The following is a 23,988-nucleotide window of genomic DNA, read 5'->3' as shown; positions in this document are numbered from 1 at the left end:
GCCGTTCCCTTAGGCTCATGGCGGTTTACAAGATAAAAATTGCAATAAAACCCATAGTTAAAACCATTAAAACCAATCCACACTATCAACGTTAGGCAACAGGCGAGCACTAAGTAACCCCACTAACCCCCCCCCCCACCGCCCTACGTTAGCCGAGGGACATCAGGTTGCTAATACTGTACTACTGTAATATGGGAGTGAGGCAATCAGATCATTGAGATGAACCCAGGGAGCCCAGATTTAATGTCGGGACCGCCCACCCTGGCCTCAACCATATGCCTGGCGGAAGAGCTACGTCTTGCAGGCCCTGTGGAAAGCTGTTAACTCCAGCTTAGCTCTTCCGGAAGCTCATTCCACCAGGTTGGGGCCAGGGCCAAAAAAGCCCTGGCCAGGGTAGAGGCCAGGCGAACATCCCGAGGGCACAGAACCACCAGTAGGTTTGCACCCGCAGAGTGAAGGGCCCTGCGGGGGGCATAAGCAACCAAGCGGTCCCATAGGTAGGCAGGCCCCAGGCCCCATGTAGCCTTAAAGGTTAAAACCAAAACCTTGAACTTGATCCGGAAACAAATTGGCAACCAGTGCAGAGTACCAGCTGAATGTGGGCCTTCCAAGGTGTTCTAGTGAGGACCCAAGCAGCCGCATTCTGTACCAATTGTAACTTCCGGGTCTATTGATGCTTCACAAAATCAGGGTCAGAATAATATGTACTGGATCTGAAAATCCACACATTGCCCTTTCCTGACATCCTGCTGGATATACTTAGCAAAAGGAGTTGAGCATGGATTGTAACATCCGAAAGGGCCATATGTAACCATCTGAAGGTCTAAAACAGCCTTTCTCAACTTTTTTACCCCTGAGAAACCCCTGAAACATTCTTTAGGCTCCAAGAACCCCAAGAAGGGGTGCAATTGTGTAGAATATGGTTGGGAAGCAGAGTTGTGTAAACGCCCCCCAAGGCCCCTCCCCTTCCCACCCCCTCCAGGGTCATCATTGGCCATTTGGTGAGGGGGAGGGAGGATTAACATCTCCATGTATGGTCATATCACCTGCTAAATGTTTAACAAATTTTAAAAATATATAAAATATTTGTTAACTTCCCCCGCATTCAGGAAACCCTTCCAGGGCCCTGAAGAAACTTTCATGAAACTCTGCTGAAAAAGCTTGGTCTATAAGATCTATGCCCTTTACAGACATGGAATCTGAAGTAGAATTTTGTGGAATGTAAATATATGTCCTCCCTGCTTTGTAATTTTTTGAAGGACCCTTGACGGATGGCTATTAACAAGGTGACCTTTGTGCATCAACCCCCTTTAAAAAAGATGTCAACATGAATCACTAACATGATGTCACAGTCTTTCAACATTAGAGTTCTGTGTGCTGCTTCCAAAATCCTCACTTGCCAGTCCAGGAAATCCAAAAAGGAGATGCACAGATGGTGAGGGACCCTGAGCGGGTTCTTCAGCTTGCCAAATCTTAACTGCATTAGAATTGCTAATCAGCAAAAGAACCAGTTCTGCAGGGTGTTCAGCTTCACATGAATTAACCGGTGAACGCAGTGCCCGTTAATTGTAATTCTAAAACATTTCTTCTCCTTTTGTTGCAGATCCAAAGCACTGAGGGAGAGATTCCTCACACCCCTAGTCTGTGTCAGCTGGCCTTAGCGAAAACGAAAAAAGGTGAGTGAACTTTCTCCTTGCTGACCGCTCAGGCGCAGCCCTTTTATTTCTCAGAGCGCCGGTCCCTTTTGACATGTTGATTTTAGTGCTTGAAGCTCAGCCCACCCAAAAGGTCTTAGTCTGCTTCCCGGTGAAGTTTTCCAATCGTGGTGTTTGTCTTGTGAAGTGGCGCTTCAAATGACAAGGGAGACATCAGGGTGGGTAACCTTAGTTAATGGCTTGGCTTCTCGGCACTTCAAGGACTGGTTAGGAAAATTGGAAGGTTGCACATTTTTATTGCCGATCCCTGTCATTTAAAACGACTGTTTTAAACCTTAAAATGACATAAGTCTGTAAACCTAAATTGTCTGTGGCAGGCAGGATTTGATCACCGACTGCACAGAAGTACCTTCTTTTCATTTCACCATATTGTGCAACTGAGATTGCAAACAAATAAACCAAAAACCCAAACTTTGAAATATGTAGGGTCAGGAGTGGTTCGAGGATTTGCAGAGCTTGTGGCACCAAAGCCAGTTTAAGGATTTGTTGGGCTCTAGCAAAGTACGATTGTGGCAGGAGCAGCCAGACTGGGGGGTGAGGGGTCCCCAACAGTGAAAAGAGGTGTCCGTCCGAGAATCTTTAAAGAGGGGAAAGGGGGAGGAGAGAGGCTACGACCCTGATCCATGGAGGGAAGACACTGTGCGGAGCCCTTGGAAGTGTGGGGCCCACAGCCCATGCTACATGGGCTACATTGTAAACTGGCCCTGGTGTGGGTTACATAGACTCTTCCCACACAGCTTATTTACCCTGGATTCTGTGCTAAGAACATAAGAAGAGCCCTGCTGGATCAGATGAGTGGTCCATTAGTCCAGCATCCTGCCTCATGCCATGGCCAGATAATTCCCTCATACTGTTGGGAGTGTTGTTTTTTTTACTGCTTCCTCAAAATGTTGTGCATTTGTACACCTACCAGTGTTCCCCTGGCTTTCCCCCTATCTTTCAGAAACCCACTTTGCTATGATTTTTGGGGAAAGACCAAGCGAAGCCCTGGATGGCTGACAGGTGGGCAGGAGAGATCAGATTTTCCCACATGGCAGCCATATTCCTCACTGTGGTCATTTCCTCTTCCCATCGTAGGAGCATCCTCGGCTTCCATGTTTTGAAAATAAGTCTCTATCCCTTTTTGTTGCAGATCAAGGGAAAGGGAAATCTTTATAAAAAAAGAGGACACTTTTTTCCAAAATGAAAACTGTGACACATTGTGAGAACAATGTTCAATTGCTGATTTTAGAATAAATACGTAAAAATGTCTGGGGGTTATAAATGGCTACTGCTGGGGGACCAGGGCAAGGAAACTATGAGAAGATCTGTTGCTGCTACACTGTATTGGTAGCTACAGCAGCGACGGGGAAGCGACAAGAGCTCATTGGGCAACTTGAAAATGTTGATGGCCTAAGCCCCCCCCCCTTCTTAGGGTTTTCACATTTGTTGAAATGGGCCAAGTGGAATCAAGTAAGCCTCTTTTATGATGAGAAATTAGAACGTTAATTATGTCAGTCTCTGTTGCAAAGCAGGGGGGGGGTTGCCCATTGCTCGGGTAGCCGCATCAGAAAATGTCCACAAGTCCTTTTTTGCACAAGTGTCTCTGAAACCAAACTTTGCCCTGGGAATTTAAAAGTCTAGAACATAGTGGGATGCAGGCATCCGGGTGCCTGCATGTAAGAGTCTGCTTAATTCAGCTGGTGACCTTTTATTAGAAACTAGCTGCAAAGCCCATTCATAAGAACAGGCTTTGAAAGGCCCCACCTCCCAGGCCCGCATGGGCGGGCGGCTCCCTGCGGTCCGGCAAGCGCTCTCACCACCTCAAGAGGCGGCGAGAGCACTTTGCGGGCCACAGGGAAGGGAATCTTCAGCGGGCAAGGAGGAAGAATGGGAGGTGGAGAGGGAGGGCCAAAGTGGGCCGCACCCTATTCCATCTTGGACAGGGTGGACAGTCTCCACCCCCAGGCCTGTTTCACAAATATATAAGGGAACAATGGATAAGGATTAATATTCTTATTCGAAATGAAGTAACAGGCTCATCTTGCCCCCATTTTTTCCTGTCTTTCTTCTTCAAAGCTTGTTTCCGTACCACACAGAAGCCCTATCCTGATGCTATAGTGCAGTGGTCCCCAACCTTTATTAGGCTGGGGACCGGCAGCGCATCGGGTCGCGCCCGCAGGGACCGCGCCCGCGCGGGCCACGCCCATGCTTCAGGCCGCGCCCGCGAGCCGCGCCCGCGGATCCGGCCGCACCCGCGAGCCGCGCCCGGCCGCGCCCGCGGGCCGCACCCACAAGCCGCGCCCGGCCGCGCCCGCGGGCCGCACCCACGGATCGGGCCGCGCGGGCGCGGCCTGCACGGGCGCGGCCCGGCCCTGATTCCCTGCCCGCCCTCCCGCAGTAAGTAGCTTCCCGGGCCACAAGCTTGCGGCCTGGGAAGTTTTTTACTGCGGGGGGGGGGCGGGGAGAGGGAGCCGCGGCCCGGCGCCATGGCCTTTGCGGCCCGGCGCCGGGCCGCGGCCCGCAGGTTGGGGACCACTGCTATAGTGAATAATCTCATTCTAGTCCATCTGTTTTCTGGTCTGTTTCAGAAGCCCCCCCCCTTTTTTTTTTTCATCCCCGGGCCTCTGTTTCTCTCAAGCTATTTCACTGCCCATACCAGAGTTATGCTCCCCAGCACTGAATGTTATGAATTTCAGATATGTTTATGATGCCGTTGTGACTGCCGAAGAGACCGTGGTTGATCGCTAGCTTTTATTGCTGCCTGAGTGATGTTTTTAATACGCTTGCTGTGAACTGTGCACTGTCGAAAGCCAATGCTGATTGGTACGGCCTTTCCAACTCCTTCTTCTGTTTTCTTTTTAAGAGGCCATTAAAACATTCTTCAGACTTTTATGTAAAATCCACTGAGTTTTACAGCTACTGATGCCGCGCAGTAACACATGCTTTTCGGTTTTCGTAGTGCACTTTGTTTACAAATGGGGCTTTCTATTTTTATTTTTAAAGAGAGGAGAGCTCAAAATAACCATTTGTCTTTCATCTTTTTCCCACCCTTTGAAACGCATGGCTTTGCAAACAAACACAAAGTCCCCTATGTCAATGACACAGCATACCACTTAGGAGGCACGTCTTAAGTCACCAAACGAGTTTCCCCAGAGCATTCCGCATCGGTGTTTGTTGTTACATAACTTAAATGGAAATGCATTTTCTTTTTCTTTTTTGTGAAGAGTCAGGATTGGAATTTCACTTGTGATGCATTATAAACTCGGAGAACTTGCTGAAATGTTTAATGAAGTACAGCACTAAGGATCTGGGAGGAAGCGTTGTTTCACGCACCTTATTCTGTCTGTTTCATTATGTGACCTGAACTTTGTCAAGGTCGCTCTTATGGTGTTCCATTAGTTCTTGCTACGATCCCAACTCTCATTTTAAAACATATCTCTGGCTGGGTACAACGAACATTATCAGTATTTTCCAGGTATTAATTCATCTGAAATGGGCAAACCTGGAATTTTTTGGGAATGCAGGATAGTAGCAGTTAAAGTGCATTTAAAGGCACTTTAAAGACTCTCACGCCCTTTAAATGGCTTTGGAGTGAATTGTCAGCTTGGGGAAGGCATTTAAAGGGACTGTGAATCCTTTAAATGGCTTTGGAATTCACCTGCACTGCCACTGCAGCTTGCAAAAGGCATTTAAATTTTAAAGGGGCCACTTTTTAATGGTTGTCCCCCCCCCCCCCGGTTGGAAACAATAGATGATGGGGGAACTTTTTTTTTTTGTGGGGCATAGTATTTGATCCCCCTAGTACAACCTTTTTCAGACGCGGGGGGGGGGATGATTTGACGAGAAGCACCAGCAACTCTGCTACAAACTTGGTTCCTCTATTTAAAAAACAATCTGCCCAGAACCCTAGGTACCTCTATCATAGTCTGGGGACCATTAGAATAATAGAATCATAGAGTTGGAAGGGACCTCATGGGTTACTTAGTCCCAACCCCCTGCATTATGCAGGACACTGACAACCCTATTGCTCATCCACTGTCACCTGCCACCCCCTTGAACCTTCACAGAATCAGCCTCTCCGTCAGATGGCTATCTAGCCTCTGTTTAAAAATTCCCAACGATGGAGAACCCACCACCTCCCGAGGAAGCCTGTTCCACTGAGAAACTGCTCTGTCAGGAACTTCTTCCGGATGTTTAGACGGAATTTCTTTTGAATTAATTTCATCCCATTGGTTCTGGTCCGTCCCCCTGGGGCAAGAGAGAACAACTTATTATTATTGAATATAATAATCGCCATAGGCTATAATAAAGCTGAAAAAAATGGCATTTCTGAATACCATGCCAGTATTGAGATTCAGGAATATAGAGAAATACTGATATTTTGGGGTTTAATATACCTGAACTCTAAAAATATGGGGGGGGGGTTATATACCCCTAATGACCTTGTGCCAGTCGCAGACTCTCTACCTAATCCACCTCACAGTGGCCTGAGGATAAAATGGAGAAGCAAACTATGTAAGCCCACCTTAGATCCCCTTTGGGAAGGAAGGTGAGGTATAGAAGTAAATAGATAATCAGAAACATAACCCCCAACGCCTATAGGTGCATGTACAAGTGGCTGAAAAGCCCCATGATTAGGAACCAGTTCTGTATGCACAAATAAAAATTTTAATAATGTGTGTTGTTTTGCTCTTTAATCTGTGTTTTTTGCGTCATGGCTGATTTTATTTATTCCAACATTTTATGCATATTGCTCAATGGTCTTAGGTTTTATTTTACAAGCTGCCTTGGACTGAGCTGTGGTACAAAAAAATTCTAAAGTAAATTTAAAAACCCTACACGGGAGACCACAGCTTCCTGATGCAAAGTCCTCCAACTGAGCAAACGTCCTTATTCCAGAAAAAGGACTCCTCCCTAGATCGGGGCCTTGGAATCTCAACAGCTGATGATCAAACCTAGTTGGGGATACCTCCCTCCCTTTACTGATTGATGGGAGCAATGCTTTGGATTGAGCGGAAGACCTTGAATGTGATCATGCTGTTAGATCGTCCTTAGATTCCCCCTCCCTCCCTCCAGTTTAGGGGTTAGAACTGAGTCAGCACAGTGTACAATGGTGCAATTATCTGGTTGAAGCTTGTTTGTCGAGTGCACCAGAACATATGATAAGAATTAGTTTAAGTGGAGATTTGCAGATGTGAGCTAAGGTTGAATTCTAGTGTGTGGTCAAATTCTCTGGACCTTTAGGAGCACTCAGCAAAGGCATGCATTCTTTTAAATCTCTGAAGTGTTTGGGGCTATTCTTTTCCAAACACTGGTTCCTTAGATCTCCAAAACATAGATCAGATAGAAATCCACATAAGTATTTGAAGTTTATAGCCAGTGTTTTTATTGGATGGTCCTTGTCTAATTAAAAATCCAAGAAGGCACATTCCCCAAAATCTTGACCTCTCTTGTTTATATTGGGAGGAGGCTGTAGATCCTGCGAGGATCACCTTCAAATCATATTCCACAAACCTAAATTGTCTGTTGCACAGAAAATTTGAATTTGAGCCTTATTTTCAGTTGACAATATTTAGGAACTGATTTTGGACTTCAAAATAGTTTTTTTTTAACATTTGGGTGGCCTTGGAGCCATGACTCACTTGTTCTCTCCGCTTGACCTACTTTAGAAGGGGTGTAAGGACAATATGGAGGGGGGGGGAGACACAAACCTCTCTGAGATTCTTGCAGAAAGGGCAGTACAAAATGTAAAAGGCAATTTTTTTTTGCAAACCTGGCTTTTGCAAACCAGGAGATTCCATGTTCAACCCTTGATCTATTTCATACGTCCTTGGGTGGGAGGGACTCTAGAATCCTGCCAATTATTAAGAGGCTTGATGCACCTGTTAGCTTGACTTTTAAGGCAGCTTATGTGGCAGGTGTGTATGATCCATTCGGGTCAACTAGCAGCAATCTTCTGTTTTCAGAATATGACCATACAAAATTTGGACTATAGATAAAAATGGAAAGAAAGATAAAGCAGATCAGATTATGTAGGGTTGTTATGTCAAGTTATGGGGCTCTTGGACAGAACAAAGGGAGAATTCTAGGTTCTTGAGTCTTAAGCTGTGTGATTATACTCACTTTCAGGGAAGGAATTACTGATGCCCCTGCACCTCTTTTGTTTTTTTGGGCTCTTGGTCCAGTGGTTAGTGTGGACTTCTAATCTGGCGAGCCGGGTTTGATTCCACTCTCCCCCACATGCAACCAGCTGGGTGACCTTGGGCTTGCCACAGCACTGATAAAGCTGTTCTGACCAAGCAGTAATATCAGGGCTCTCTCAGCCTCCCCTCTCTCACAGGGTGTCTGTTGTAGGGAGAGGAAACAGAAGGTGAATGTAACCCGATTTGAGACTCCGGGTAGAGAAAAGCAGCATGTAAGAACCAGCTCCTCCTCCTCCTTCTCCTCATTGTTGTGTCTGAGCTGCATCCTACAACTGTGTGTATTTTGATGCCCTGTTTCTATAGGTCTGGAGTAGGGTGGATGTGATGGCAAGACCTCCCACTGGCAATCCTTGCTTCCCAGCCAGCAGAAAAAAAATAAAATTAAAAAATACTACCAGCATGATGTCCTTCCATTGCTTCTGAAGAAAGCCCAGAAGTGAAGTCATGCCGCTATAGGAAACATCAGAAACTCTGTGGTTTAGTTTCTGCTGCTTCCTAGAGAGGTATGACACCACTTCGGAATTTCCCTGCAAGTGGTGCACCACTGTTGGACTGACAGTGTCCCCACATAATGTCCCCCGACTCGTGTTGTTTGGTCGCCAGCACTTGGCAAACCTAATCTGAAGTGGGTGTATATGCACTTGTGCATTATGAGAAGACATTGCTTTTCCTCCTGGATTGAAATAAGATTCCACCTTATGCTTTTATGTTACACCCACATAACAGCAGTGCATTCCTTATTTATTAAAACAACATTGAAGGACACTTCATAAGGGGGTGGGAGGAGACTGAGGTAGAGTTAGTACTAACATCTCAGCAACAATTTGTTTGTTTGTTATGTCTGTATACCGACCTCTACTGAGGCTCAGAGTGGTTTACATAGAATGTAGAAACAATACCAGGAACTTAGATTTTCCATAATATATAGATAATCTCAACAATAATAATGAACATTAATAACTGTAACTGAGGTAACTATAACAGTGCAAACAGGTCCAGAGGCAGAACGCATGAATTGGTTTCGGGGAGGGAGGGAGGGAGGAGGAGCCCCATAGATGTTGCTAGTTCTGCTCGGCCTCAACCAAATGCCTGGCGGAAGAGCTCCCTTTTGCAGGCCCTGCGGAACTGTTTTACCTCTGTCAGGGCCCTGATCTCCTCAGGGAGCTCATTCCACCAGATGAAGGCCACGACGGAGAAGGCTCTGGCTCTGGTTGAGGCCAGGCGGGTTTCTTTAGGGCCAGGGATCATTAGCTGGTTGGTGGTGGTGGAACGTAGAGCTCTTTGAGGGATTAGGCAGAGAGGCGGCCCCTCAGGTGAAACAGTCAGCCAAAATGTTTATAAAAGATAGGTTCCACAGCAGCAATTTGGAAGAATTCTGTGATTTAATCCCCTTGATTCACTCTTGGGCCCTACAGACTTGGTTGTTAGTGCCAGACCAAAGCTTTTAGCCTTAGTGTGTTAGTGTTAAGAACTAAGTTGTTAAAGTGTTCTGCCTATAATACCTTTGTAAGGTAGAAACCATTTGCCAAATTGTACCAAATCCTGTGAGTCTGTTTGCATTCTCTTTCAAACAATGTGTTGTAGCCGGGGAGGGGAACGGGGGATTCGCATTTATGTCCTGCCAGAATGCTCGTCTTGGATACTGATGCTGCCAAGAGTTTAATGCTCTAAATAAATCTGGAACCAAGTTAATTTGAAGTGCCCATTAAATGGGAGCGCCGTGTTGGGAAATGTCTCTTTGGTTTATTTGACACAGAGCAGAGCTTCTAAAGTGCCCCAGGGTCTGTCAGGGGGAGCACCGGAAGCTCAGTCTTGCACTGTAAATCTGTGGTGTGGCCACAAATGCCCCTTTTGAAAGAAGGGCATTTACCCTTGCAAGATGCTCCGTCTTGCCTTCAGGTCTTGTAGAGGGTCGCTATAAGAACATTCCCCTTACACCAGTGGTCCCCAACCTTTTTATCACCGGGGACCACTCAACACCAGGGACCACTCACCGGGGACCACTCAACGCCTTTTACTGAGGCCCGGTGGGGGGGTAGTTTACTCCTCTACTCTCAACCACTGCCCTAACGCTCCCTGATCGCTATGGTAATGTTTATACAGCCCTTCAAAATAAGATACAGACACGCCACAACAATGAAGTGTGTTGTAAAGGGCTGGGGGGGGATGAAGTAAAGGGCCGGGGGGGGGGGGGAGAAGGCATCCTTCGGGGCCCACCTCCAATTAGTCGAAGGACCACATGTGGTCCGCGGCCCACAGGTTGGGGATCTCTACCTTACACTGAGACAATGTTTTTGTGGGAGTGGCAAAATTGGTACAAGGGAGCATATATAGTTCCACTGCCCTGCTTATGTAGACATTCATAGCAACTTGGTTGAACCACTCCTTAAAAAGTTGCCAGAACATCATGACGTAAATCGAGCAAAGAGGCTGCTAAGTGATTAGTCCCCCCAGGTGACAACTCAGCTGGCTAAGTTTTGTGCCGCTGCCATCAAAATCCAATGCTCTAAAGTAGCATCATTTTAAGTTCTATTTTATGATCTGTTTTAAATTGTATTACATTAAATGACCATATCCTTTTGGTCTTTTATGTTTTAACTTCATATAACTTGGTCTGAACAACTGTAATAAAGTTTGACTGACTGGCCCCTTTTGAACATTTCCAAAATGAAGACAACCCGGGAAGAGATTATTGCTGTTTGTGGGAGCACCTGACTTTGCAGAATGCTGATTGGCTGGCCCTTTAACCACTCCCCTTCCCCCCGAGCAATGTGCCATGTTTCAATGCACCCCTCCCCCCCAAAAAAAAGAATGTTGAGAATATGTAAATGCTTAAGCATGATCAGTGGCCATGGGAGCAGAGGCCATTAGGAATGAGGAAGTAAAAATCTGGGCTGGAGTCCATGCAAGGCTTGTAGAAGCTCAAGGTCAGGGAGCAGCAGGACTCACCTTGCAGCAGAAGAACAAGCCCCCTCTCCCAAGGGTGCATGTTGTTTCTGTTCAAATACACACGGACTTGCAGCAAGTCCATGCTCAACTTTTACCGCAGTATTCTTGAAGCCGGTCCATGCTGAGTTCCATATGCAGCAATTGGCACCAGTCCTATAGTCTCTTCCGTGCACGAATCAAAAGCTGGATTTCAGTATAGGTATTGGGGCGGTGGTGGTTTTGTTCTTCGGCAGCAACCACTGAAGCAGCAGGCCGGGGAAGTGGCTACGACCAAAGTCTTGCCGTCTGAAAACCGTGATTGTTTGACCTGGCTGTTAGCGAGAGCAACTGTAGTTAATGAGGCCTGTCTGTTACTATAAAATGCAGTTCCTCATATTTCATCACTGATGAGCATGGGCCAGAGGTTTCAGTTCCTCCACTTTCCCTGCCTTTTTTCTCACTACCAGATCAGCCAGGCGGTCAAATTCATTCCAGGGTGTTTCTGGGACATCCAGTGGGTATAATGTTAGATGAAGTGGTTGCTTGAGCCAGGATGCTGGGCTAGATGGACCATTGGTTTGAACCACCATAAGGGCTGCTCCTTATGCTCTTTATGTTCTCACTAGTAAATAAGCTCGCTGCAGTCTTAATGCAGCGGGCGCTAGCGGGGCTTCTGAGCCGGCGGGGCCGGCGCGGCCGTGAGTCAGGACGCGAGCGGGGCCCGGGAGTTGGCGGGGCCGGTGCAGGCGTGGAGTGAGGCGGCGCGGCTCGTCCGGCCCACGGGAGTCGGCGAGGTCCATGGGGCCGAATCGGTGAGCGGCGAGTCGATGCGGGCTTGGCGCGGCGCGGGGTGGCTCGTTAGCCCCGTCCGGGGCGCTGGCTACCTGGGGCCGCGTAGTGTGTTGTGGGGAGGCGGCATCGGCGGTGCGGAGAGGAGGTGAGGGCGAGGAGGCGGCGACCTGGCGTTGGGGAGGTGAGGCGAGTTATGGCTTCGGGCGGGCGGCTGCGGGCGAGGAGGAAGGGGGGCGGATTGGGAGGCGCTTTGTGCCTCCCGATTAGTCAATCCGGCAGCAAAGGCCCAATTGCGAGCCGCTGTGCACGGCTTGCAATTGGTCCCTTGCTGCCGGACTGACAATCAGAGGGCCCAATCGGCTTCGCGCCTGCCGATTGGGCCCTTCGATTGTCAGTCAGGGGGAAGTGGCCTATGGGCACCCTTCTCATCACGGACAGGGCTCACCTTAGGTGCCCTTAACGAATTATTTTATCCGCTCCACTCGGAGCGGTTAAAGATGAACACACTGTGGTGGGGTCGCCATGCATCAGTTGTGACTCAATGGCAAATTGGTCTTTCACCACCACCCCATCTGGGTTCCAACCCATCATTTATTACTACAGCACTATCAGTGGTCCAGTGCAATTTTAGATAATGATCAAAACTCTGCCATGCTAGTGGAGATTCTGGAGACCAGTGTGGTATAGTGATCATAGTGTTCGGCTACAGATTCAGATTCAAATCCTTACTCAGCCACCAAAGGCTTATTGGGTGACCTTGGTCCAATGGTTCCCTCCCTGCCTAACCTACCTTGCAAGTTTTTTGTGATAAGAAAAATGGGGAAAACAGAGCTTGGTCTATAGCTCTGAGCCCCTTGGACAAAGGGTGGGATAAACTGTACTAGAGAGATACCAACTTATTGTGCAATCTCTTGTACTATTATTTATTTATTGATTATATTTATATACCACCCTCCCCTGGGGCTCAGGGTGTTTTACATGGAACTGGAGAAAAACAGTACAAAAACATGATAAATTGAAGAATAGCAATAAAGTCATAACAGGAGAACAATAACATAATGGAACAAACATGGTGAGAATGTCCATTTAACTGTAAAGGATTGACAGCCCCATTGGATGGACATCGGTGGTGGTTTTCATGAGAGGGGGACTCAGGGACCAATGGGAAGTGATTGAATTCAGGTCAACCTCAACCAAAAGCCTGGCAGAAGAGCTCCCTTTTGCAGGCCCTGTGGAACTGTTTAAGCTCCGCTAGAGCTCTGATCTCCTCTGGGACCTCGTTCCACCAAGTGGGGGCCAGGATGGAAAAAGCTCTTGCCTGGTTGAGGTCAAGCAAGCTTCCTTGGGGCCAGGGATCAAGTGACCTTGGGCCAGTCTCACTCACTTAGTCTAACCTACCTCACAGGGGTGTTGTGAATCAAATGAATGAGAGGCAGATTTATATAAGCTGCTTTGGGTCCCCATTAGGGGAGAAAGGTACAATATAAATAAAATAAATAGAAGTATACAGAAACCGTTAAAAAAAAAAGGTTGGAATCCATAACCCAAAGTTGAAATCCTTAACTATATAAAGGGATTTTGTTGTGGGGTTTAAAGGGATTTTATTGTGGGGTTTTTATGACTGTTACCCACTAACTAACTAACTAATTAACCAACTTAAATAAATGAATCTCTAAAATGGGTTGCCGTGAAGACAACAGAGAGATGACAGCAGTTAAGCAGTAATTGTCAAGAAATAAAACCACACCAAAATCATTTACAGATGGGGTAATATCGCGGATGGAGAAACTCAGAACCAGTTCCAGCATTGTATATTTGAGAATTAATTCTCACATAAGAACAGGCTTTCTATTGTGGGAGCTTTTCATCCAGTAGTGTTGCTGTCCATCACACGTCGCCCTCCCCTGAGCTCTAGCATTCTGCTTCCCTGGCCCAGTTGTGCATCTGCATATGGAAGCACTTTGTAGAAATCTCCTCCAAGTGAAAACCTAAGCCATCAGAACTGAGCTCATGGCCAAGTATTCTTGGCAACAATACTGCATATGCATTACAGGGGAACACAGTTTGCCCGGGCGGAGGTGGGAGGAAGCGCAGAGAATCAACATGAAAAGCAACATCTCCTGATTCCTGTTTAAACTTATTTGTCACTCAAGTCCAGTTTTTACACGGCGGGTGTGGCGGCCTCCCGGAGGCTCTGTGCTTTACTCTGCTCGTGTGGTAACAGGATCTGTATGCTAGAAGTCACCTGGGACTGTCCGTTGTGGTCAATATATGCCTGCCCGGTGCTGAGCATCGGGTTCCTGTGTTACGTTGGCATAACATGCTAAATAATGCCATTTCAATCCATTTCAGCTTCCAATTGCATGTCGATATTGCCATTTCAAACAGCATTTTATTAATTTATTTATATTTATATACCACCCTCCCCTGAGACTCAGGGCGGTTTACACGGAACGTAAAACACATAGGGGTTAGTTTTTATACAACATATGAATGAACTACGACAACAGTGACATTAGCATTAGCAACTATAGCAGAGGGTAACAGTCTGTATTGTTCTGATATAGACCAAGATTCAGAATGGGAGGATGGATTCCTGGGAAAATCAGGATATAAAAACCAACTCTTCTTCTTATGAAGCCCAACTATGACTTGGGAATGTGTTGGTTCCCAAGATGTGGCTCACATACTTATGCTTTATCCCCGCCCTTCTTTCTTTCCCTTAGATCAGCTATTACGATCTGCAAGTCAGCATTCCGACAGCAGTGGGTTTGCCGAGGATTCTTCCACCGACTGCTTCTTGCTAAACCAGCTGCAGGTAGGATTACCACATAGTGTGCAAACCGTTCAGCAGCTACTAAGATGGTGTCTGAACCTCCCCTTATGGATCTGCTTCTCTCTTTACAACTTCTTGGTATGGTGGTTAGGAGCAGCGGGGCTTCTGGTTTGATTCCCCACTCCCTCCCCTCCACATGCAGCCAGCTGGGTGACCTTGGGCTCGCCACAGCACTGATAAAGCTGTTCTGACCGAGCAATAATATCAGGGCTCTCTCAGCCTCACCTCCCTCATGGAGTGTCTGTTGTGGGGAGAGGAAAGGGGTGACTGCAAGCCATTTTGAGCCTCCTGATAGAGAAAAGTGGCATATAAAAACCAACTCTTCTTCTTATACTTAACCATTTTCCAGGGTTTCAAAAATATTGCCATTTGGTGGTGGTGTGGGGGGGGACTGTGCTGTTCCTAAAGAAAATTTGCACCCCCAAAAAAATTATATATTGCATAAGTTACATTATATTAGGTGATCTAGGAAAAGAGCAACAACTGAGAGTAAAAGAAGTGTACACTTGGCTCCTTCTCCACTTAAGACATTCATGGCACATGCCATGAAGTGTTATTTTGTCAAAGATGAAGGAGGCCATCCTAGGATGAGGTGACCCCTTTCCTGGAAAGTCGTGTGAAGTCATGTTACATTAAGGCTGGTGGCTGCCTGCACATACACACACTGTTGCAGGTCATAAATCTGTGTGTAGTTCTGTATTCTCTTTTAAAAATGAGAAAAAGCCCCACCATTTCCCAGTATGTATACAGCAGGGGTAGTCAAACTGCGGCCCTCCAGATGTCCATGGACTACAATTCCCACGAGCCCCCTGCCAGCAGTCGCTGGCAGGGGGCTCCTGGGAATTGTAGTCCATGGACATCTGGAGGGCCGCAGTTTGACTACCCCTGGTATACAGGATGCTTGTCAAAGACCTAGCTTGTCTGTAGAAGAAATAGGAAATGCCCTCTGGTCCCTGAGAGCCAGCTTTGTGCAGTGGTGAAGAGCAGCAGCCTCGAATCTGGAGACCCGGATTTGATTCCCCACTCTTCTACATACAGCCTGATGGGTGACCCTGAGCTAGTCACAGTCCTGTCAGAGCTGTTCTCACAGAGCAGTTCTGTCAGAGTTCTCTCAGCCCCACCTACCTCACAGGGTGTCTGTTGTGGGAAGAGGAAGGAAAGGCAACGGTAAGCTACTTCAAGACTCCTTCAGGTAGTGAAAAATGGGGTATAAAAACCATCTCTCCTTGTTCTGAGACGTGACCATGAATGCATTGTCTGAGCAGTAGGGCCCCAAAATTTCATGGCAAAGTCCGTTCTTTTCATGTCATTACTGATTGGTCAGACATGCTTCACTTTCCTTTTAAAATTTCCACTGACAGGATTATAAAGCCAAAGTTACAATCAGTATTTTTTTTTTTTATTTAGCATGTTCGGAAATGTCTTTTTACACAGAAGGCAGAAAGATTTCCTTCCAATCCTCCTGGTTTTGTGCAAAATCTTAAGCATCTCAAATGTCAAAATGTGGTGAAGACAGAGGCTTCCTCTCCTCACTGCGAAGAGCGTATTAAAATTCTGTGGCAGCAGTTGCCAAAGCAATGCTAACCAGCGTGGCGGTATTGGAAAGCCATGATGTAGCTCTGTCATTCAAAGTCCAGTGTTAAGCAAGCTGACGGGTATGGAAGTTTTGCTGGTTGTTCTCAGGAGTTCTCACAAGAGCCTCTTGTGGCGCACAGTGGTAAGGCAGCCGTCTGAAAGCTTTGTCCATGAGGCTGGGAGTTCAATCCCAGCAGCCGGCTCAAGGTTGACTCAGCCTTCCATCCTTCCGAGGTCGGTAAAATGAGCACCCAGCTTGCTGGGGGGTAAACGGTAATGACTGGGGAAGGCACTGGCAAACCACCCCGTATTGAGTCTGCCATGAAAACGCTGGAGGGCGTCACCCCAAGGGTCAGACATGACTCGGTGCTTGCACAGGGGATACCTTTACCTTTACCTCTCAGAAGTTGTGCAGCCTCATTGGCCCAGGCAAAATCTACAAATTGAGAACAAAATATGCGCAATGTCTTTTAATAGGACCAACCCAGTTGACACAAAACACTGTGCAGGCATTTGAGCACCCCTGAACTCTCTTCATCCAGCTGGATGTTACAGAATGTTTTTAAAAGGATAGAAGGCAAATTTTTCATGCCACGGAGTTAAGGTCTGGTCTAGCATGCTTCATTTGAGGGAAGCAAGCAGGCTATTCGCTTAAACTTGATTGCTGGCATAGTGTCTCCTTATAGCACATCCTGCAGGAAGCTGAGTTCAGACCACGTTGGCTGTTTGTTCTGTCACCAGAATATTGAAACTGTTCCAGGTCTGTCCAAAATCCTGCCAGATGCCAAACAAGAAAATCAGGTTGCTTTGCAGGCTGGAAGCACCATTTTTCAACCCTGTTTATCGCTGAAGCGATCACTCACTCCTTCTAAACACACTGATAGCACTGCAGTCTTTCCCTGTCAGTGGTTCTCTCCCAACTCATGTTAGTCCCATTCGAACCACTGAGATCTTGTAACTTGTGACTCTTGTCTTGCATGGTCACATTTTTGGTGGCAACCATGTCGTTTTCTCTCTCTGTAGCCCACTGTTGTTAATGAAGATCCACAGCAGGTATCTCAGCTTTTTTCAGCTTCCAAAGTAGGGGATGAAAAAATGCCCTGAGTAAAGTAGAAACTTTAAACTGTTTTAGGTAAAAAAAAAAAAGTAAACTAGATGCTGGTGCTCACTCTGCTAAGCTGGGGCCTCATTCTGTCAGAGAAAGGCCTCAGACTTGGCCAGGCAGAGTGGACCGGGTACAAGCCAATGTTTTAAGGTTTGCACTCCTTTGTAACAAATTTGAACTGACAGGCAAGTTCTTTTCTTTGCTCCATGCATAGCTGTCTCCCATTAGCGCAAGTTCTCAGAATCAGGGAGGGAAAGAAGGGTGGAAAGAAACAAAACAGTTGCTTGTTGGTGTCTCCTTGTCTGAATGAATGAATTGTCATCCTAGCAATATGTAATGTTGAACTGCGATGAAGCAAGGTTGACTTATGCGATGTTGCTCTTAATGGAACTTCTGTCTAGGTCTTTCCTGTCCTTTGCAGGCGCAGTGGAACAAAAAGAAATCTGAATGACATAGCTGAGGTTGACTTTTTTCCTTTGAAAACCCTAAACCGCTTGCATATTCCTACGTATATGTGATAAATTAGTGCCCTCTACTGTTAAAACTGTTTCTTTGACAGCTGAATAGCATTCAGCATTTTAAAAACAGATTGCTGAAAGGAAAGTTTTGGGTTTATCTTGTCACATTTGTTAGGGCACTTGGGGGGCATTGAAGCTGGGACGCTTGGATGCTTTAGGACACTTAGGGCTGATCCTGCGTTGAGCAGGGGGTTGGACTAGATGGCCTGTATGGCCCCTTCCAACTCTTTGATTCTATGATTCTATGATTTCGGCAGGGAAAATGAGCCCACAATTGCCTTTACCCTGAAAGTATTTACGATAGGCTGCAATCCTTAATGTTCTTGCTAGCAAAGAACCACCATTGTGTTCTTTGGGGCTGACTTTTGAGTTAATCTGCTCAGGATTGCACCATTAATCCTGTGCCTCACAATCATGTCAAGAACAAAATGTAAACCACACAACTCATGAAGAGCGTAGATCCCCATCTCCACACCTTGAACCAACTTACATAAGAGTTGTTTTCTCTGTCTGTAGCCCACTGTTGTTAATGAAGATCCACAGCAGGTATCTCAGCTTCATTCTCCTCTCAGCCATTTGGTCTTTTCCCCAACCATCTGTTTCTCTGGAGGAGTCCACATGTATGTTTCAGTGCCTACCTAGATAAATATAATGGGGACAGTTCATCACCAATAGATTGTATGGATTCTCTTACAGCCATAAATTTTGTTCAGCATTCTTTCATAGTCCCTTCAAGATGTTTTGAATCACAGTTCCTGGTGCATGCAGATCCACAGAGCCAGTATGGTATAGTAGCTACCGTGCTGGACTCGGACAGGATAGAGGTAGATTCAAGTAAAACGACAGTCACCAGAATACCTCCCTGGTTGATGCCCTCAGATTAACCTACCTCGCAGAAATATCGAGGTTAACCAGAACAAGGGCAGGGGACTATATAAGTCACCCTGAGGAGTGGTATAAAAATATGATAGTGTCTCACCTGTTAAAATTCCAATAAGCATGGTAAACAAGAAAACTCTTTATTGGAAGTGTATAGTGAATAGGAGCAAGGCTTCCCTTGCTGAAACTAAAGCATTCCTTTTTTGAAACCCTCAGAACACCCCCCGCCCCCCGCCCCCCGCCGTCAACTCTTGGTTTAGTGTGCCAGGTAGAAAACCTTCCCAAGCCCCACGTTCCCATGAAAAGCACATGAAAACCTCCAGACATTACATGCTGTCCTCCCCAGCTACCTCACTGTACCAAAGTCCGAACGAGAAAGCATTTCCTAAAGGCTATAATGAAAAAAATGCATCGAAAAGACTTTAGAACACAAAACATGAAAAATACAATGGTTGCAACAAAGGCTTCTCACCAGAGACGGATATGATAGTTGTGTCCCCTTTCTATGCGAATACTCCTACTTGGATTATGTATAAAATTGTTAGTATGGACACGCTTTGCAAATTTCAATCTGTGTAGTTCTTTTAAACCTGGGGGCAGCTGCATGTGCAAGAGTGTGTGCCCACTATCACATGAGCTTGTGGAAAGCAGAAGTGGTCTCTTTGGGGGTTTCACCTTGAGAACACCTGCACACTCACATGCTCATCATTCATCTTTCCAGAGAGAACAGACTCTTTAATTTTTAATGTTTGCTTAAGTCTTGAAACTGATTCACCCAGCCCCAGCTTGCGTATTCTATATATGATGATGGGATGCAGGGGCAGTTACCAGGGTCATGTGCCTTTCCAATTGCCTGTAGATTGTTTTAAAGAGAATTTATGCATACACGTTTTTCATATGGAAGCCGGCCCCGCAAAGGAGTTCTTCCTACTTGTTTTGTAGTTAATTACATAAGCATAGTGGATTATCCAAGCTATTTACATGGCGCCAGCCAGATGATGATGCAAAAATGCAGTCTGTACAGCTTTTGACTACCTCACTTCTCTTATTGACCACTCTTTCAAAGGATGACATACTGGGAGCAGAGCATGTTGGGAGGCTGGGGGGGGGGTCAGTCTGTTCTGCTGGTGGTTGTCCACCCCCTGTCTTCTCAGAATTGATTTCTGCAGTACAGACTTACCACATTTTAATGCCAACTTGAAGCCGTATTTTATTTTTTGAATTTGCAGCGTGTGTTCTGCAGTAGGGCTTTTAAGCAAGGGTCAGGCACGCTGATGGTCGAAGATCCACTGTATCAGCAGGAGAGCTCAATGTAGCACCACCTGGAGTTTGGCAGCCCTAGCTCTTTTCTCCGTTTTCCCTCCATTTTCCCCTCTGAGGTACACTCTGCTAAGAGATAGTGTTTGTCCCAAGGTAACCCAGTGAGTTTTGTGGCCTGTGGAAATCTGACACCTGGATTTCCCAAATCCCTACTCCACCGCTATGGCCAGTCCACTGCACTGGCTCACCCACTTTTTCCTATTGTTAACTTGTCTTTATGTGAAGGTACAAACACTTCAGGGGATTTTTGATGGTCACTTTTTGTCCCATGTCCACAGGCACATGAGTCATTGCAGGCCATGGGGAGCAGCGCTGACAGTTGTGACAGCGAAACAACCGTTACATCGTACAGTGAAGAACTGAAAACACCGATAGCCGAACAGCCGTCCTATTTCAGTGAGCTGGATGAGGAGAAATTCCTCCTTTCGGAAGTAGAGCCACAGGTGGGGGAGATGTCTTCTGAGGCAACGGCGGGAGAAGGAGAGAACATTCCGGAATGCCAAGCTGGTCAGCCCGCAACTGGAGAAGACACAGAGTTTGGCCAAGGAAGTTTCCTGAGAAAAAACGAAGATGTTCCCTCAGAGCACGTTGCGTTCGAAGTCTTGGAAGAAGACAGCGAGGAAAGCGATTTCGATAAAAGCAGCGAGTGCGAGTTTCCTCAGTATAAAACCCACCACATTCTCAAATCTATGTCTTCTTTAGAAAGCGCCGGCTCGGCCCCTTCCTCTGTCGACAGGGTTAACACCGCCTTGGAAAGAGCCCAGAAGAAGCTCAGCAGTCCGTCTGATTCTAGAGCAGGACGCACCTTGCTGAAAGCGAAAGATCTTCTTTTCAAGCACAGGCACCGAATGGCCGACCTCGCCCATCCCCTCCGGCGCTCCCAGTCCCTCCCCACCACACTACTCAACCCAGTGAAAGTGGTCTCCTCCATGAACGTCCAGCTAAATCCAGGGAAACAGACTATGTGCAGCCCACCTTCATTTACTTACAAGTATGACACGCCTGAAGAAGAGGGGAGGCCAGACCAGGAAGAAGCGAAACCCATCGGGGAGGCCCAGGACAGCCCTCCCCAGTGCAAATCCACACTTTTTATCGCTCCTTCACCTGTGAGGAAAGGGACTTCTCTGCCCGGAGGGAGCAAGGCGGTGGATGAGGCCTGCCGGAACAGGATCCACAGTTGCCCACTGCACGTCCCCGCACATTTGTCTCAGTCATCGTGTTCGCTCCATTCTCTTCATTCCGATTACCTAGAGAGGCCCCTGTGCGCTCACGCACGAACGTTCAGTACGCACAGCATCCCGAGTACCCCTGGGTCCAGCTGCAGCGGCTTGCCTTCACCTTTCAGCTGTCCTCACTCCGTGAGGAGCCTGGGCCACTCCCACCAGCCGCAGCCCGTGCATTCCCCATCCACGGTGGAAATGCAGCTGAGGAGAGTCTTGCACGATATAAGAAGCTCTTTGCAGAACTTGTCGCAGGTAAGAAAGAGTCGAGCTCGTCATGGGTCGTGGGATGGAAGAAAAGGCTATCAGGTTGGAGTATCGGCACAAAGGCTGGGTGGAGGCTGGTTCTTCCCTGTTTTCCTGTCCTCCAGCACCCATTTTTGACCTTAGGAAATTGAACCATAGAATCATAGAGCTGGAAGGGGCCACACAGGCCATTTAGTCCAGCCACCAACAGAAACCACTCCCTGCCCTCCTCTAAGACTGTTTATGCACGGGAGGTTTCATGCCGGGCTGCAGGCTGGAGTCTTAGTCATGGCAGATTGCCCCACCTCTTCCTGCACCCACATGGGGGAGCATTTGGCCTGGTGCACCTCATCTGGCCCGTATTTCTGCTCCTGCACGGGAGCTGGGGCATTGAAGTTCCCAGTGCATAAACGGTCTAAGTGACAACCTTTCAGATACTTAAAGAGAGCCATCATGTCCCCACTTAACCTCCTCTTCTCCAGGCTGGACATTCCCAAATCCTTCAGCCTTTCCTCATAGGGCTTGGTTTCCAAGCCATGGATCCTTGCTCTCCTCTGCTCCGTCTCCATTTTGTCCACATTTTTTTAAAGTGAGGCCTCCTAAACTGCACATAGTACTCCAGGTGCAGTCTGAACAATGTGGTTTACAGAGGCACTACGACATTCCCAGGGAAGCAAGACCCACAGAGAGTAATGGTCATATAGGCTTGAAGGCTCCAGTGGGAAGGGGGTGAAATGACAACCTTCATTCTATTCCATCACTGGAGTTCCTCTCTTACAAGAGGCTGGAGGGGGAGATATCGCCCCCTTCCCCCTCCACAGCTCGTCCTCCCCAGTAGTCCCAGTTGGAGGATGAGGCACACAGGGGCGGGACAGCCGCCCTGATTGGGTGTTAAGCACTGATTGACACTAAAGCCATGAGACCAGCTCCTCCTCCAACCCCTTACCAAAAATATATAGTGGAACAAATGAGATGCCAGAGTCCAATGAAAGATCACCGATCAGGACCAATGAGGTTACTGAGTGAAGAGATCCTTTTGTTCCGGATCTGTGCCTATTGGGTAAGGTTGGGGACCTTAGTTCATTGTGTGCAGTTCTGGAGGCCTCACTTCAAGAAGGACGTAGATAAAATTGAAAGGGTACAGAGGAAAGCGACGAAGATGATCTGGGGCCAAAGGACCAAGCCCTATGAAGATAGGTTGAGGGGAATGTTCAGCCTGGAGAAAAGGAGGTTGAGAGGGGACATGATAGCCCTCTTTAAGTATTTGAAAGGTTGTCACTTGGAGGAGGGCAGGATGCTGTTTCTGTTGGGTGCAGAGGAGAGGACACGCAGTAATGGGTTTAAACTACAAGTACAATGATATAGGCTAGATATCAGGAAAAAAAAATTCAGTCAGAATAGTTTAGCAGTGGAATAGGCTGCCTAAGGAGGTGGTGAGCTCCCCCTCACTGGCAGTCTTCAAGCAAAGGTTGGATACACACTTTTCTTGGATGCTTTAGGATGCTTAGGGCTGATCCTGCGTTGTGCAGGGGGTTGGACTAGATGGCCTGTATGGCCCCTGCCAACTCTATGATTCTATGATTGTGTTTTACTTGGGTCAGTAAAGAGCTGAAATGAACTACCAGTCTCTGAACTCTTGGCTAAAACACTGTCCTTGGATGTCCTTGGATGGCCATGCATGTTGCATAAAATGATCCGTCATCCTGCTGTTGGGTGCATGTCCTGGGCGAGGGTGGCTTACACCTGCTTGGCCATGACCTGTTTTGCTTCACTAAAAATATGTTCTTGGTAAGCATGCTTGTCTGAAAACAGAACTTCAGGGCACATTGCACCATTTCAGGGATAAATCCTTCTGTTTCCCCAGCCGTTCAGTGGCGAAAACATCAAGTGAGGGTTTGATGGAGCTTGTGCTGTGAAATTCTTCCTGCTCAGCATTCCTCCGCTAACTGCTCCACTGCTTCTCCTTGTGTTCGCTTCCAACCTAATTATGGCATATTTGCACCATACAAAGGATCCCAGGGCATGCTTATGCCGGGGAGAGGACTCGTCCGCCCACTTAAACAAAGGGGGTATTTGTCCCGCTGGCTGGCTCTGAACCAGCGGCTGTCCGAATAGTTCTTTTGTGCTGTTATCTCATGGCATGGCCATTTCCAAGTGCTGCCGTGAACCCAGATGGAGCAAGTGATATTTTGTGTAGAAGCAAAGTTTAAGCCAAATAAAGCTAGTACGGAAACCTAGAGGAAGAAATACATGGGAAGGTGTGAATGCCAAACAGATGTTGGCAGTGAACACTTGTTGAAGCATTAGGAACACATATTTCATATCCGTCATCTATCTGACTTTTTCTCTGGGTGTCTATCTAATTGAATTGTTAGGCTATGATTCTTTGGCTTTCAAAAGTTGTTTTCACTGAATTAAGCCTTGCAGAGTTCATTCTTAGATTTTCTCCATTTGTACCTAATAGTCCTGTGATATAGTCAAATATGTTTTCCTTCCTGAATGCGGTCTACTGTACATAGATCTGAAATGGGCAGAATAATGGTTTAAGGGTGACCAGTTGTTCGCAGGGCAATCTAAAATCGGAGCCTGAACTTGCACCAGATTTCAGGCCACAGTTTTGAAAATGAGAGTTGAATCCAAAATAAATTATCTGTATGATAGAACTTTCC

The 23,988-nt window shown here is 47.0% G+C and overlaps 1 protein-coding gene across 2 annotated transcripts in view; it reads left to right on the top strand.

The window, feature by feature from the left end:
- The window catches only part of ITPRID2 (ITPR interacting domain containing 2), a 96,201-nt gene that overhangs the window by 54,528 nt on the left and 17,685 nt on the right, over positions 1–23,988 (top strand). For both annotated transcript variants that reach the window (XR_013228008.1, XM_077319541.1), the window contains exons 9-11: positions 1,604–1,676; positions 14,347–14,438; positions 20,132–21,328. Coding sequence is in view for 1 of the 2 variants with exons in the window: in XM_077319541.1 (XP_077175656.1) it covers positions 1,604–1,676; positions 14,347–14,438; positions 20,132–21,328 (1,362 nt within the window). In the remaining variant the exon portion in view is untranslated. The remainder of the gene's footprint in view (positions 1–1,603; positions 1,677–14,346; positions 14,439–20,131; positions 21,329–23,988) is intronic.

Source organism: Paroedura picta, chromosome 2, assembly GCF_049243985.1.
Source record: "Paroedura picta isolate Pp20150507F chromosome 2, Ppicta_v3.0, whole genome shotgun sequence".
NCBI classification, from domain to species: domain Eukaryota; kingdom Metazoa; phylum Chordata; class Lepidosauria; order Squamata; family Gekkonidae; genus Paroedura; species Paroedura picta.
This window is presented reverse-complemented; position numbering and strand designations above follow the sequence as displayed.